The 13,054-nt window shown below is 45.7% G+C and overlaps 1 protein-coding gene across 2 annotated transcripts in view; it reads right to left on the minus strand.

Annotated features, from left to right (window-relative positions):
- Positions 1 to 13,054, minus strand: part of LOC134928552 (scinderin-like) — a 122,681-nt gene that overhangs the window by 41,455 nt on the left and 68,172 nt on the right. For both annotated transcript variants that reach the window (XM_063924427.1, XM_063924428.1), the window contains exons 8-9: positions 3,395 to 3,610; positions 1,390 to 1,511 (exon numbers count right to left, since the gene is read on the minus strand). In XM_063924427.1, coding sequence (XP_063780497.1) covers positions 1,390 to 1,511; positions 3,395 to 3,610 — 338 coding nt within the window. The remainder of the gene's footprint in view (positions 1 to 1,389; positions 1,512 to 3,394; positions 3,611 to 13,054) is intronic.

Consider the following 13,054-nt stretch of genomic DNA (forward strand, 5'->3'; position numbering starts at 1 on the left):
TGCAGATCCAACCACCCTTTGTGCCTCCTACGGCACCTTGGGATCTTAATGTGGTACTGCAGTTCCTACAATCGGATTAGTTCGAGCCTTTACAGGAGGTGGATGTCAAGTTTCTTACCTGGAAGGTGGTCACACTGTTGGCATTGGCATCTGCTAGACATGTGCCAGAATTAGGGGCATTGTCCTGCAAGAGCCCCTACTTGATTTTGCATGATGATAGAGCTGAGCTCAGAATGCGTCAGCAATTTCTTCCAAAGATTGTGTCAGCTTCTTGTATCAACCAACCTATTGTGGTGACAGTTGCAACTTGCTACTGCCTCCTCGATTACCTCAAAGTCCTTGGATGTTGTGAGGGCTTTGTAGATTTGTGTGAAGAGAACTTCTCGTCACAGGAAATCGGACGCTCTGTTTGTCCTTTATGATCCCAACAAGGTTGGGTGTCCTGTTTCTAAGCAGACAATTTCTCGCTGGATCAGGTTTACTATCCAGCATGCTTATTCTACGGCAGATTTGCCGATTCCAAAATCTGTTAAGGCCCACTCTACTCGTAAAGTGGGTTCTTCCTGGGCGGCTGCTCGGGGTGTCTCGGCTTTACAGCTTTGCCGAGCAGAAACTTGCTCAGGGTCGAACACGTTTGCTAAGTTCTACAAGTTCGATACTTTGGCCTCTGAGGACCTAAAGTTTGGTCAATCAGTTCTGCAGGAGCCTCAGCACTCTCCCTCCCGTACTGGGAGCTTTGGTACATCCCCCTGGTACTAAATGGAACACCAGCATCCACTAGGACTTAAGAGAAAATAGGATTTTAATTACCTACCGGTAAATTCTTTTCTCGTAGTCCGTAGAGGATGCTGGGCGCCTGCCCAGTGCTTCGTTTTCCTGCATTGTTGCCTGGTTAAGTATTGGTTAAGTATTGGTTCAGCTGTTGCTGTTCCTATTTCATGCTGGTTAGCATGGTTTCTTCTAGTTCCTGCTGGTTAGTTGCATCATGGTTAACAAGGTTTCTTCATGTTTCATGCTGGTTAGCATGATTTCTTCATGCTGCATGCTGGTTGGCATGGTTTCTCCATGTTGCATGCTGGTCAGCATGGTTTTTTAATTCGGTGTGAGCTGGTGTGATTCTCACCATCTGTGCATTTCCTTCTCTCGAAGTATGTCCGTCTCCTCGGGCACAGTTTCTAGACTGAGTTTGGTGGGAGGGGCATAGAGGAGGAGCCAGCCCACACTATTAAACTCTTAAAGTGCCCATGGCTCCCAAGGGACCCGTCTATACCCCATGGTACTAAATGGAACCCCAGCATCCTCTACGGACTACGAGAAAAGGATTTACCGGTAGGTAATTAAAATCTTATTTTTTCTACAAAACAGGAGTACAGTAGTATCTCAACTCACCAGTTATAAATGATTGTTCCTTTAGCAGAAGAATACAAGATAACGTAACAATCACCACCGTAGAACTGCCCATAAGTCTCGGGGTCTACTGGGACTCGCCCCGTGGACTCAACACGCCATATCTTAAAAAGAAAGGAAACCTCCAGTGAGTCAAAGGATGATATGTTGTTACACTATAACATCCAGCATGCTCAGTCTAGGATTATATAACCCCAAATTGTTATTACGTAAGTACTGCTTGCCCACCGACAGTCCCTATTTTCCTGATCTTGGCAGCTAAAATAGGAATGACTTGGATGAATGTGAGCGTTGTAGGGTTAAGTATGGGTTGTGTCCCTGTCTCCTGGTTTTCTATGTAGGAGTGTTGCGTAGCTGTTGCATTATAATGGTTAAAAGATAACAATATGAAATTCAGATTTCAGAACAAAATTCTTCTTTCTATTACCACAAGGCAAAAACGTATTTATTTATATCGTTATAAACAAGCTGCAAATTGCATTTACTGTACGTCTGACTTTAAACAAGGTCCTCATCTGGTGGAGAGCTGGCTGGACTTACAGTACTTGGCTTTGGATGTCCTAGATCCAGACGTAAGACTTTCAAAAACAAGAGAGTCCACCCAGCGTTCCACGCAATGAGGGCCGTTCTTAGCATAGTTGCCTACCCTCCCTCATTCTGCAGGAGACTCCCTGAAATAGCAGCAATCTCCCTCACTCCCTCAATAGTCCAACAATCTCCCTGATTGTACCTTACCCCCATTATGCAGCTGTTACATTCTTGGGGGAAAAAGAAATCAGAGCTACATACATTCAAATGGGATCATTAGTGCCATTTTCTTGCACTGGTTATAAGGCACAATGGGGCAGATGTATTAACCTGGAGAAGGCATAAGGAAGTGATAAAAACCAGTAATCATTGCAAGGTGATAAACGCACCAGCCAATCAACTCCTAACTGTTAATTTACATATTGAAGCTGATTGGTTGGTGTGTTTATCACCTTGCAATTATTACTGGTTTATCACTTCCTTATGCCTTCTCCAGGTTAATACATCTGCCCCAATGATCCCTATGGCCACTTAGAGTATATGGAAGCTCTTGTAAAACACAATACTTGAACAAATCCTGCAAAATATCAGTGTGTTTTCTTCAGCAAATAGATCTTACTAACTTTGGGACTCATTTACATTTGGATGTAAGTTATTTTCATGACACGCCTCTCAGATGTAGCGGTATACACCCGCGCTGATAGGTGTTACTTTCACATCTCCCTGAAATGCTTTTTCAAAAGTAGACAAGTATGGTTTAGACTTTAGAGTCATGCATAAAGGCCATTTGTGGCTTATTTTGCAGCAAGTTGCATTTGTCTTCAGAGCCCATACGAGTCTTTTTGTGATACGCATTCTTTTCCAGTCATATGACAAACGCGACCAGGTACGACTAGGGGGCCGGGCCTGGGGCTGGAATGGGCATGTCATTGCGAATGTTTGCACACATCTAAAACACACCATTCTATGTAAAAATATCCAGAACGACTGCAGTTGTGTTTTAAAAGTCACCATATGCTGCAAAGCACACTCATTTTACGCAATTAATATTTCATACGCAGTTGGAGACGGATAAGCCTGCATATATACATTTAAGTGTCGTCATGGAAAACACCCAACCTGTTGCATCTGCTTCGCTTATCATTCTAGATGCTGCAAGCCTCTGTCTGACTCTGTATAACCCCTTGAATGGTCTATTCATGAAGCAATGAAAAGTATGGAGAAGTTGCCCATGGCAACCAATCAGCATTGAAGTAACATTTATAATTTGCATACTATACAATTGTACGGAACAGCTGATTGGTTGCCATGGGCAACTTCTCCACAGGCTCACTTCTCCAATCTCCACTCTTTTCACTGCTTCATAAATAGACCCCTCTCTTCAAATCCATCTAGGTGGTGGATCCTGTATTTCTACCACAAAATACGCTCTTGCCTGAGCTTTGTACTGTGTCCGTACCTCAACTTTGCCCGACCCATCATCCATCATGTTGTACTGTGCCGCCATTTTTGATGATTCGTGTAGCTTTTTTGCATCGAACGGTATTTGTGTGATACGTGCAATTGTTCCTGTAGTAACCACCTTCCCAAAGCCCTGGCTTTGCTCTTTATCTTTCCAGTCTTTGAAATACTGTTTAAACATTGGAGTTTCAGCCCCCTCTGGCAGCATTATAATCTAAGGGGAAAACATAAATACATAAAACGTTACAGTGTGAACACATAGGATAATTCAGAGACATGCACAACTGTGTATTAGCTGAAGCTTCAGGGCCCCTAATCTATACTTGCCTACTTTGCGGTGTCCTCCGGGAGGAGGCAGCGTTGTAGGAGCATCGGGGCGTGGCAGATAAGATGGGCTGTCCAGAGGCGTGGCCAGGAGGCAAGGTGGGCTGTCCGGGATGTGACCGGTGGGGAAGTGGGCAGTATGGGGGCATGGCAACACGATCACATCATTTTGGCTCCGCCCCCCACTATACAGTGCCGAGAAAATAAGCACAGTATAGCGGGGGGCGGAGCTATGATGACGCAATTCAGCAAGAATCGTGTCATCAGATCACCTCGGACCGCCCACTTGTTTTCTGCTGGGGGCGGCCGAGGGTGTGTGTGTGTGTGTGTGTGTGTGTGTGTGGAGATGCTGGCAGGGAAAGCGGGAGACTTGCCTACCTTTCCGGGGGGGCCGGTAGAGCCACCTGATTTTCGGGAGCCTCCCGGCCATTCAGGGAATGTAGGCAAGTATGCCCTAATCCTAGAGGGGCCCTGAAGCAACTTTTTTTTAAATACGTGAATTTTTCAACACAATTTATGAAGTTTTTTAAGTGTGTGTGTTATTAAAATAAGGTTATTATTATAGTGATAGAATCATCTCATCTCGCTTGTGCATTTTAATGTGATACCCAAATATTTGTTTGGTTGGATCGTATATTGAACAACTTCCACGCAATTGTAGTTACAGTAAAACAAAATATCAAGATTTATTTAAGTCAAAAATATTGCTTAAAATAAATTACAAAGAAAACTCTAGACACAAATCCAATCACTTATCCGTAGTTCGGAAAGGAATATCCGTAGAAAGCGGAATGTTTATTTTACTGCTCCGGGGTAAATGATATCTTCTCTAAGAGAACAAGTACCTAGAGTTCAGTTAGGAGAAATATACGGTTTCCCTATACTATGTTTCAACATATCAATAAGACTTAATGACACTGTCTATATAACCATATATGCGCATATCATCTCGGAAAATGACTGCCTACAACATTTGACAAAACAATAAATGAAACATTTACGGTATGAAACCTAGTTCGGTGCGACAGGAATGATAGTCTATTTCAACGAAGAGTTGGTCCCTGTCAAACTAGTAAATGTTTTATTTCCTGAATTCAGAGATTTAAGTTGTCGTTTAGAAGCTAGCTTCCTGAACCTACATGGTACCTTATTTGGATAAGATGGCGCTATACTTTAATTACTTGAATGTTGCAAACCCGGGTTTGTTAGCGCTACTTTAGATGCCTTCTCTGCCGATCGCTGAATTCCCTGAATTAAGCCGGTATAGCTGTGTACTATTTTAACTGGGTGTACACCGATCGGTAACGTCATACAGAGTATTAAGGGCTCCAGACAAAGGCGAAATTTCTTACGATTCTGTTACGTGGTGAAGCTAAGCCGCTCTTCCCTGACAGCTGACAAAGAGATTTTACTGTGCTAGGCGATGCTACCCGGCGGCCGTGGTTCTGGTTTCCAACTATTTAACGGCCCATAACAGGTCTTCCTGCACTAGTCGATATTCCCTGTAACGGAGGTAACAGTCATTAGCTCCACTCCAGTATCTGAGAACAGGGTGCCTGCAGTATAGGCAACATACAACTCTCCCTTATGTATTTAACTGAAGTACCGCGTTTCAATATATTCCTTCCTTAACAGCAGCCTGTGACAGCTATAATCAGGTCGGTTAGATGTACACAGCCGTGGCAACTCAGGACTCTCTATGCTGACCGACTGAATAAATGCAAGTATAAGTGAGCTTGAATTAGCTTGGAGATGGTAGCTTCCCTTAAGGAATAAATATTTTCTACGTTGACACTTCGCAATACCTCCTCTCGCACTTCCGCTGGCGGCAACTGCTCTTACTGTTGCATTTTATTGCTATATTAAATATTCCTGTGGCTGATAACCTATTCTAAATAGTGGGTCTTTGTTGGTCATACATGCAGTTATTAGTAAAGCTGGATGTAAGAGTCTCTGACTGTGAAGTGTTACTCTTGAGATGAGGTTTAGTGTCTCTGATATTTTATGTACCTGCCAGTTTGCCTTCTCTGCTGTCAGATCCCAGCAATCTTTCCATGCACCGAGACTCCGCCTGTGGCTGCCAATCAAAGTAGGCCGCTCCCTGCACCCTGTTAACTGGCTCCGGCGCCACCTCCTCCCGCCTCCTGGGACGGATCGATTACCGCCTACCAGCGACGTCACCAGGGCTTCCAGCGTCTCACTGCCGCAGGTCCGCCTTCTGTATCTGGGCACAGCTGGGAGTCACCGCCGCCGCTCCTCTCCGAAGCGTCTCTCCAGCCTTCCACACGGTACCCAGCCCACACGCGCCGATTGCGCAGCTCCCTTCAGCCACCAGCACGGGCTTCAACCGCCCCGTCACGAGCGGTCCCTGCACACTCATGTCCCCGCGCTGCCGAACAGTCCAGCTGCTTCTTCCATATCCCCTCTATGAGGGAACATATATACTCCCTATCTAATGTTATATTTCCCTCTGTGAGGGATTTACAATCATAAATATGTTAGTATTCAGCTGCATACAGTGTATATATATATATTTTGTAACCTTTACCCTGTGTGAAACTTTGGGGTGTTACATTAACACCACAAATCAGACTTTCACCTCTTGTTTTTATGTGCTGTGTGGCGCGTGGTTATAGCTCGTCACCAATAACACCATGACAACCAGGCTTCTAGTACAGCATGGCTGCTATTACAGCCTAGCTGTGCGTTGCTTAGTACTGCGGGAGATGCTGGGAGTTGTAGTCCAGCTCTGAGATTTGCGCTCTGTAAATAATGTGAAACGTGTATCCATTTTAAGCGACAATTCCCGACAGCCTGCAGAACGTCTTTTTGTGACATTCCCAGGAATGGCGGAGCCTGAGAGGGTCCATCCTAGGAAGGAGATTGGGAGCAAGAGAGGTGAGAAGGAGCCCGGGACAAGGAGGTGTCTAATAAGGTAATTTTTCTGGCGCTGAGCGGTGTGAGCTGTCCTTGCAAGGGCAGCAGGGGCCAATGGACCTTGCTGGATGTTGCTCTATTGTTTCTGGTCGCGAAAGGGCCCCCATAACAGTTCAAGCTTCAGGGCCCAAAAATGTAGGTCCACCATTGTTAGTAGTATTGGTAGATGTATGAGGAGCCTATTAACCTGAGACTGCTTAGCCCGAGAACTAAGCCCACCCGAACTACCAGGATCTGAGGGAATCTAAGCCCTGGCTCGGGTTTTCCCACCAGGCTCGGATTCCAAAATGAGGCAAAAAGTAATCTTCCCGGTGTCGGATCTCTCATGCTTTGGATTCAATATAAGTCCCTCTCATGGTGATTCGGGTGCCATTTCACAGCAGATGCCAGTCTGAGAGCACAGCCACGAAACTACCAGGGCAAATGTTAACAATATTATCCTCCTAGCATAGGGGGAGCATTAACTCAATGGTGATATTCTTGTCACTGTCCGCAGTGCAGCATTAACTCTTTATTGATGCACACTGGTGTGTGCAACCATTATTATGATTATATAAGCGCAGTGATTTGCAGCAGTTACTAAAAATAAAAATAAATATATAAAAAAATAAAAACTTGTGTGTGTTCAGAGCCAGGCTGTACCCCATTGCGATAATAAATATAAGCACTGTGAGTCCGCAGTGTGATTGTCATTTATGAAAAAAATCTGTTATTTTTTTTTTTTCATTTTTTTTTACAACTTGTGCGTTAGTAAAGACCAGTAGGTGCTGTGTCTATTGTGTTAATAAATATAAGCACTGAGAGTCCACATTGCAAATTTGTTATTTGTGGGGGAAAAAGGATGTTATTTTTTCTTACAACTTGTGCTTTTAATAAAGCTCAGTGAGTGCAATGCCACTGCGTTAATAAATATAAACACTATGATTCAGTATGGTTCACAATCAGCCGATAGAAGAGCAGGAGCAGCAACCCAGTACTAGTGCTGTCGGTGCTGCCAGTCATGATAATACTACAACATCTACTAAAGAAAGTTTAGGAAAGGGCTCCTGTAATCAACATCTTTTACAATGTTAACTAAAAAAAAAAGGTGTAGGGTTGTCACATTAAAAAATTATAAAACAGTGCCCCAAAAAAATCACACTAAGGGGTAGCTGTATTATGCCTGGAGTAGTGATAAAGCAGTGATAAAGAAGTGATAAGTGGAAGGTGATAATGCACCAGCCAATCATTACAGGTTTGAAAATGACATTTAGGAGCTGATTGGCTGGAAGGTGATAAAGCACCAGCCAATTAGCTCCTAACTGTTATTTTTCAAACCCGTAATGGTTGGCTGGAGCATTATCACCTTCCACTTCTTAATCACTGCTTTATCACTTCTCCAGGGTTAATACATCTGCCCCTTAGGCTTAAGAACAAACTGTGTGCTCACAAATCCCTGAGAGGAGTCTAGGGGTATCAACATTAGCTATGTGTGAGTGACATTTCTCAGACTGTACTCGTAAAGAAGCCTCCTTCGCTTCCTTTCACCATTTCTGCAAATATGGGGATGAACAGTACAAGTAAAGATGGTGATGATATAATAGAAATTGAAGACGGTAGTGTGGAAGTGGAACAGGATGAGGGGGATATTTGTGTACTATCTGATGCTAATGATGAGGATGTTGATGATGTTGTTTGTGTTAGTCAGCCACCAGTGGCAGCAGTTCTTGCCCGTAATAAAAAGAAAGCCATTGTGATGCCAGGGCATAAGACCAAAAAAGCTACTTCTTGGGTGTGGGATTATTGTTATCCAATTCTTGACAACATTGTGAAGGCATCTACTTCATTTGTGAGGCCAAAGCCAGTAGAGGACGTTAATCATCTAGGCACCTCCTCCATGTTACATCATTTGTGGCAAGTGCATGAAATTTATTTTACAAAATTATAATAATTTGTAAAACAATAACAAGCAGTACAGTAGCAGCTACCAGAGGTTTGGACCAGCCCATGCAATCTTCACCGCCAACACCCTCATCATCAATCTCCTCATAAGTGATCGGAGGTATGTCTTCCAAAAATTGGTTTGTGGGGTCCCAAACAAACCAACCACTTCAGCCACAAACTGTCGCTGAAGTGCTTGGTTTCTTAAACTGTGCATTACCTTTTTAATATCCAACATAAGGATAAGTGGGTGGCCCAAGGACAAATCCATCATGCACCATTTTTCTTTTCTGTCACTGCTGCGTATCAGTGTATCATAGATGTGTTATAAACTGCCGTGTGTTTGTGCAGCTGCTCTGTCGCTTTGTAACCAGCCAGCTCACTGCAGCCTTTGGCCAGTATTGATGTAAACAATATTATGAGCTGTGAGGAGGTCAAAATTGACTGGAATGACTGGAAAATAAGAATTTACTCACCAGTAATTCTATTTCTCGTAGTCCGTAGTGGATGCTGGGGACTCCGTAAGGACCATGGGAATAGACGGCTCCGCAGGAGACTGGGCACACTAAAAGAAAGATTTGGTACTACCTGGTGTGCACTGGCTCCTCCTTCTATGCCCCTCCTCCAGACCTCAGTTAGGATACTGTGCCCGGAAGAGCTGACACAATAAGGAAGGATTTTGAATCCCGGGTAAGACTCATACCAGCCACACCAATCACACCGTATAACTCGTGATATTTTACCCAGTTAACAGTATGAATAACAACTGAGCCTCTCAATAGATGGCTCAACAATAACCCTTTAGTTAGGCAATAACTATATACAAGTATTGCAGACAATCCGCACTTGGGATGGGCGCCCAGCATCCACTACGGACTACGAGAAATAGAATTACCGGTGAGTAAATTCTTATTTTCTCTAACGTCCTAGTGGATGCTGGGGACTCCGTAAGGACCATGGGGATTATACCAGAGCTCCCAAACGGGCGGGAGAGTGCGGATGACTCTGCAGCACCGAATGAGAGAACTCAAGGTCCTCCTCAGCCAGGGTATCAAATTTGTAGAATTTAGCAAACGTGTTTGCCCCTGACCAAGTAGCAGCTCGGCAAAGTTGTAAAGCCGAGACCCCTCGGGCAGCCGCCCAAGATGAGCCCACCTTCCTCGTGGAATGGGCTTTTACTGATTTAGGATGCGGCAAACCAGCCGCAGAATGCGCCAGCTGAATTGTGCTACAAATCCAGCGAGCAATAGTCTGCTTAGAAGCAGGAGCACCCAGTTTGTTGGGTGCATACAGGATAAAAAGCGAGTCAGTTTTCCTGACTCCAGCCGTCCTGGAAACATAAATTTTCAAGGCCCTGACTACGTCCAGTAACTTGGAATCCTCCAAGTCCTTAGTAGCCGCAGGCACTACAATAGGTTGGTTCAAGTGAAAAGCTGATACCACCTTAGGGAGAAACTGGGGACGAGTCCTCAATTCTGCCCTATCCATATGGAAAATCAGATAAGGGCTTTTACACGACAAATCCGCCAATTCTGACACACGCCTGGCCGAAGCCAAGGCCAATAACATGACCACTTTCCACGTGAGATATTTGAGATCCACGGTTTTAAGTGGTTCAAACCAATGTGATTTTAGGAAACTCAACACCACATTGAGATCCCAAGGTGCCACAGGAGGCACAAAAGGGGGCTGAATATGAAGCACTCCCTTTACAAAAGTCTGAACTTCAGGCAGTGAAGCCAGTTCTTTCTGGAAGAAAATCGACAGAGCCGAAATCTAGACCTTAATGGAACCCAATTTTAGGCCCATAGTCACTCCTGACTGTAGGAAGTGCAGAAAACGACCCAGCTGAAATTCCTCTGTGGGGGCCTTCCTGGCCTCACACCACGCAACATATTTTCGCCAAATGCGGCGATAATGGTTTGCGGTTACTTCTTTCCTGGCTTTTATCAGCGTAGGAATGACTTCCTCCGGAATGCCCTTTTCCTTTAGGATCCGGAATTCAACCACCATGCCGTCAAACGCAGCCACGGTAAGTCTTGGAACAGACAGGGCCCCTGCTGTAGCAGATCCTGTCTGAGCGGTAGAGGCCATGGGTCCTCTGATAACATTTCTTGAAGTTCCGGGTACAAAGCTCTTCTTGGCCAATCCGGAACCACGAGTATCGTTCTTACTCCTCGCCTTCTTATTATTCTCAGTACCTTTGGTATGAGGGGCAGAGGAGGGAACACATAGACCGACTGGTACACCCACGGTGTCACTAGCGCGTCCACAGCTATCGCCTGAGGGTCCCTTGACCTGGCGCAATATCTCTTTAGCTTTTTGTTGAGGCGGGACGCCATCATGTCCACCTGTGGCCTTTCCCAACGGTTTACCAACAGTAGGAAGACTTCTGGATGAAGACACCACTCTCCCGGGTGTAGGTCGTGTCTGCTGAGGAAGTCTGCTTCCCAGTTGTCCACTCCCGGAATGAACACTGCCGACAGTGCTATTATGTGATTTTCCGCCCATCGGAGAATCCTTGCGGCTTCTGCCATCGCCATCCTGCTTCTTGTGCCACCCTGTCGGTTTACATGGGCGACTGCCGTGATGTTGTCTGACTGGATCAGTACCGGCTGGTTTTGAAGCAGGGGTTTTGCCTGACTTCGGGCATTGTAAATGGCCCTTAGTTCCAGAATATTTATGTGCAGGGAAGTCTCCTGACTTGACCATAGTCCTTGGAAGTTTCTTCCCTGTGTGACTGCTCCCCAGCCTCGAAGGCTGGCATCCGTGGTCACCAGGACCCAGTCCTGTATGCCGAATCTGCGGCCCTCTAGAAGATGAGCACTCTGCAGCCACCACAGTAGAGACACCCTGGTCCCTGGAGACAGGGTTATCAGACGATGCATCTGAAGATGCGATCCCAACCACTTGTCCAAGAGGTCCCACTGGAAGGTCCTTGCATGAAACCTGCCGAATGGAATTGCTTCGTATGAAGCCACCATTTTTCCCAGGACTCGTGTGCAGTGATGCACCGATACCCGTTTTGGTTTTAGGAGGTCTCTGACTAGAGAAGACAGCTCCTTGGCTTTCTCCTGCGGGAGAAACACTTTTTTCTGTTCCGTGTCCAGAATCATCCCCAGGAACAGTAAGCGTGTGGAAGGAACCAGTTGTGACTTTGGGGTGTTTAGAATCCAGCCATGCTGTTGTAGCACTTCCCGAGATAGTGCTACTCCGACCAGTAACTGCTCCCTGGACCTCGCCTTTATTAGGAGATCGTCCAAGTACGGGATAATTAAAACTCCCTTTTTTCGAAGGAGTATCATCATTTCTGCCATTACCTTGGTAAACACCCTCGGTGCCGTGGACAGTCCAAACGGTAGTGTCTGGAATTGGTAATGACAATCCTGTACCACAAATCTGAGGTACTCCTGGTGAGGAAGGTAAATTGGGACATGCAGGTAAGCATCCTTGATGTCCAGGGATACCATGTAATACCCCTCGTCCAGGCTTGCAATAACCGCCCTGAGCGATTCCATCTTGAACTTTGATTTTTTTATGTATGTGTTCAAGGATTTCAAATTTAAAATGGGTCTCGCCGAACCGTCCGGTTTCGGTACCACAAACAGTGTGGAATAGTAACCCCGTCCTTGTTGAAGTAGGGGTACTTTCACTATCACCTGCTGGGAATACAGCTTGTGAATTGCCTCTAGTACAGCCTCCCTGCTCTAGGGAATTGTCGGTAAGGCCGATTTGAGGAAACGGCGGGGGGGAGTCGCCTCGAATTCCAGCTTGTACCCCTGAGATACTACTTGAAGGATCCAGGGATCCACCCGTGAGCGAACCCACTGATCGCTGACATTTTTGAGGCGGCCCCCCACCGTACCTGGCTCCGCCTGTGGAGCCCCACCGTCATGCGGTGGATTTGGAAGAAGCGGGGGAGGACTTTTGTTCCTGGGAACCTGCTGCGTGGTGCAGTTTCTTCCCCCTTCCTCTGCCTCTCGACAGAAAGGACCCGCCTTTTCCCCGCCTGTTTTTCTGGGTTCGAAAGGACTGCACCTGATAGTACGGCGCTTTCTTAGGCTGTGAGGGGACATGGGGTAAAAATGCTGACTTCCCAGCTGATGCTTTGCAAACAATGTCTGTGAGACCGTCCCCGAATAACTCCTCACCCTTATAAGGCAAAACTTCCATGTGCCTTTTAGAATCTGCATCCCCTGTCCACTGCCGAGTCCATAAGCCTCTACTAGCAGAAATGGACAATGCACTTATTCTAGTTGCCAGCCGGCAGATCTCCCTCTGTGCATCTCTCATGTACAAGACTGAGTCTTTTATATGCTCTATGGTAAGCAATATAGTGTCCCTGTCCAGGGTGTCAATATTTTCTGACAGGGAATCTGACCAAGCAGCAGCAGCACTGCACATCCACGCTGAAGCAATAGCTGGTCTCAGTATAACACCAGTGTGTGTATATATAGACTTTAGGATAGCCTCCTGC

The sequence above is a fragment of the Pseudophryne corroboree genome, chromosome 5 (genome assembly GCF_028390025.1).
Source record: "Pseudophryne corroboree isolate aPseCor3 chromosome 5, aPseCor3.hap2, whole genome shotgun sequence".
Lineage (NCBI taxonomy): Eukaryota > Metazoa > Chordata > Amphibia > Anura > Myobatrachidae > Pseudophryne > Pseudophryne corroboree.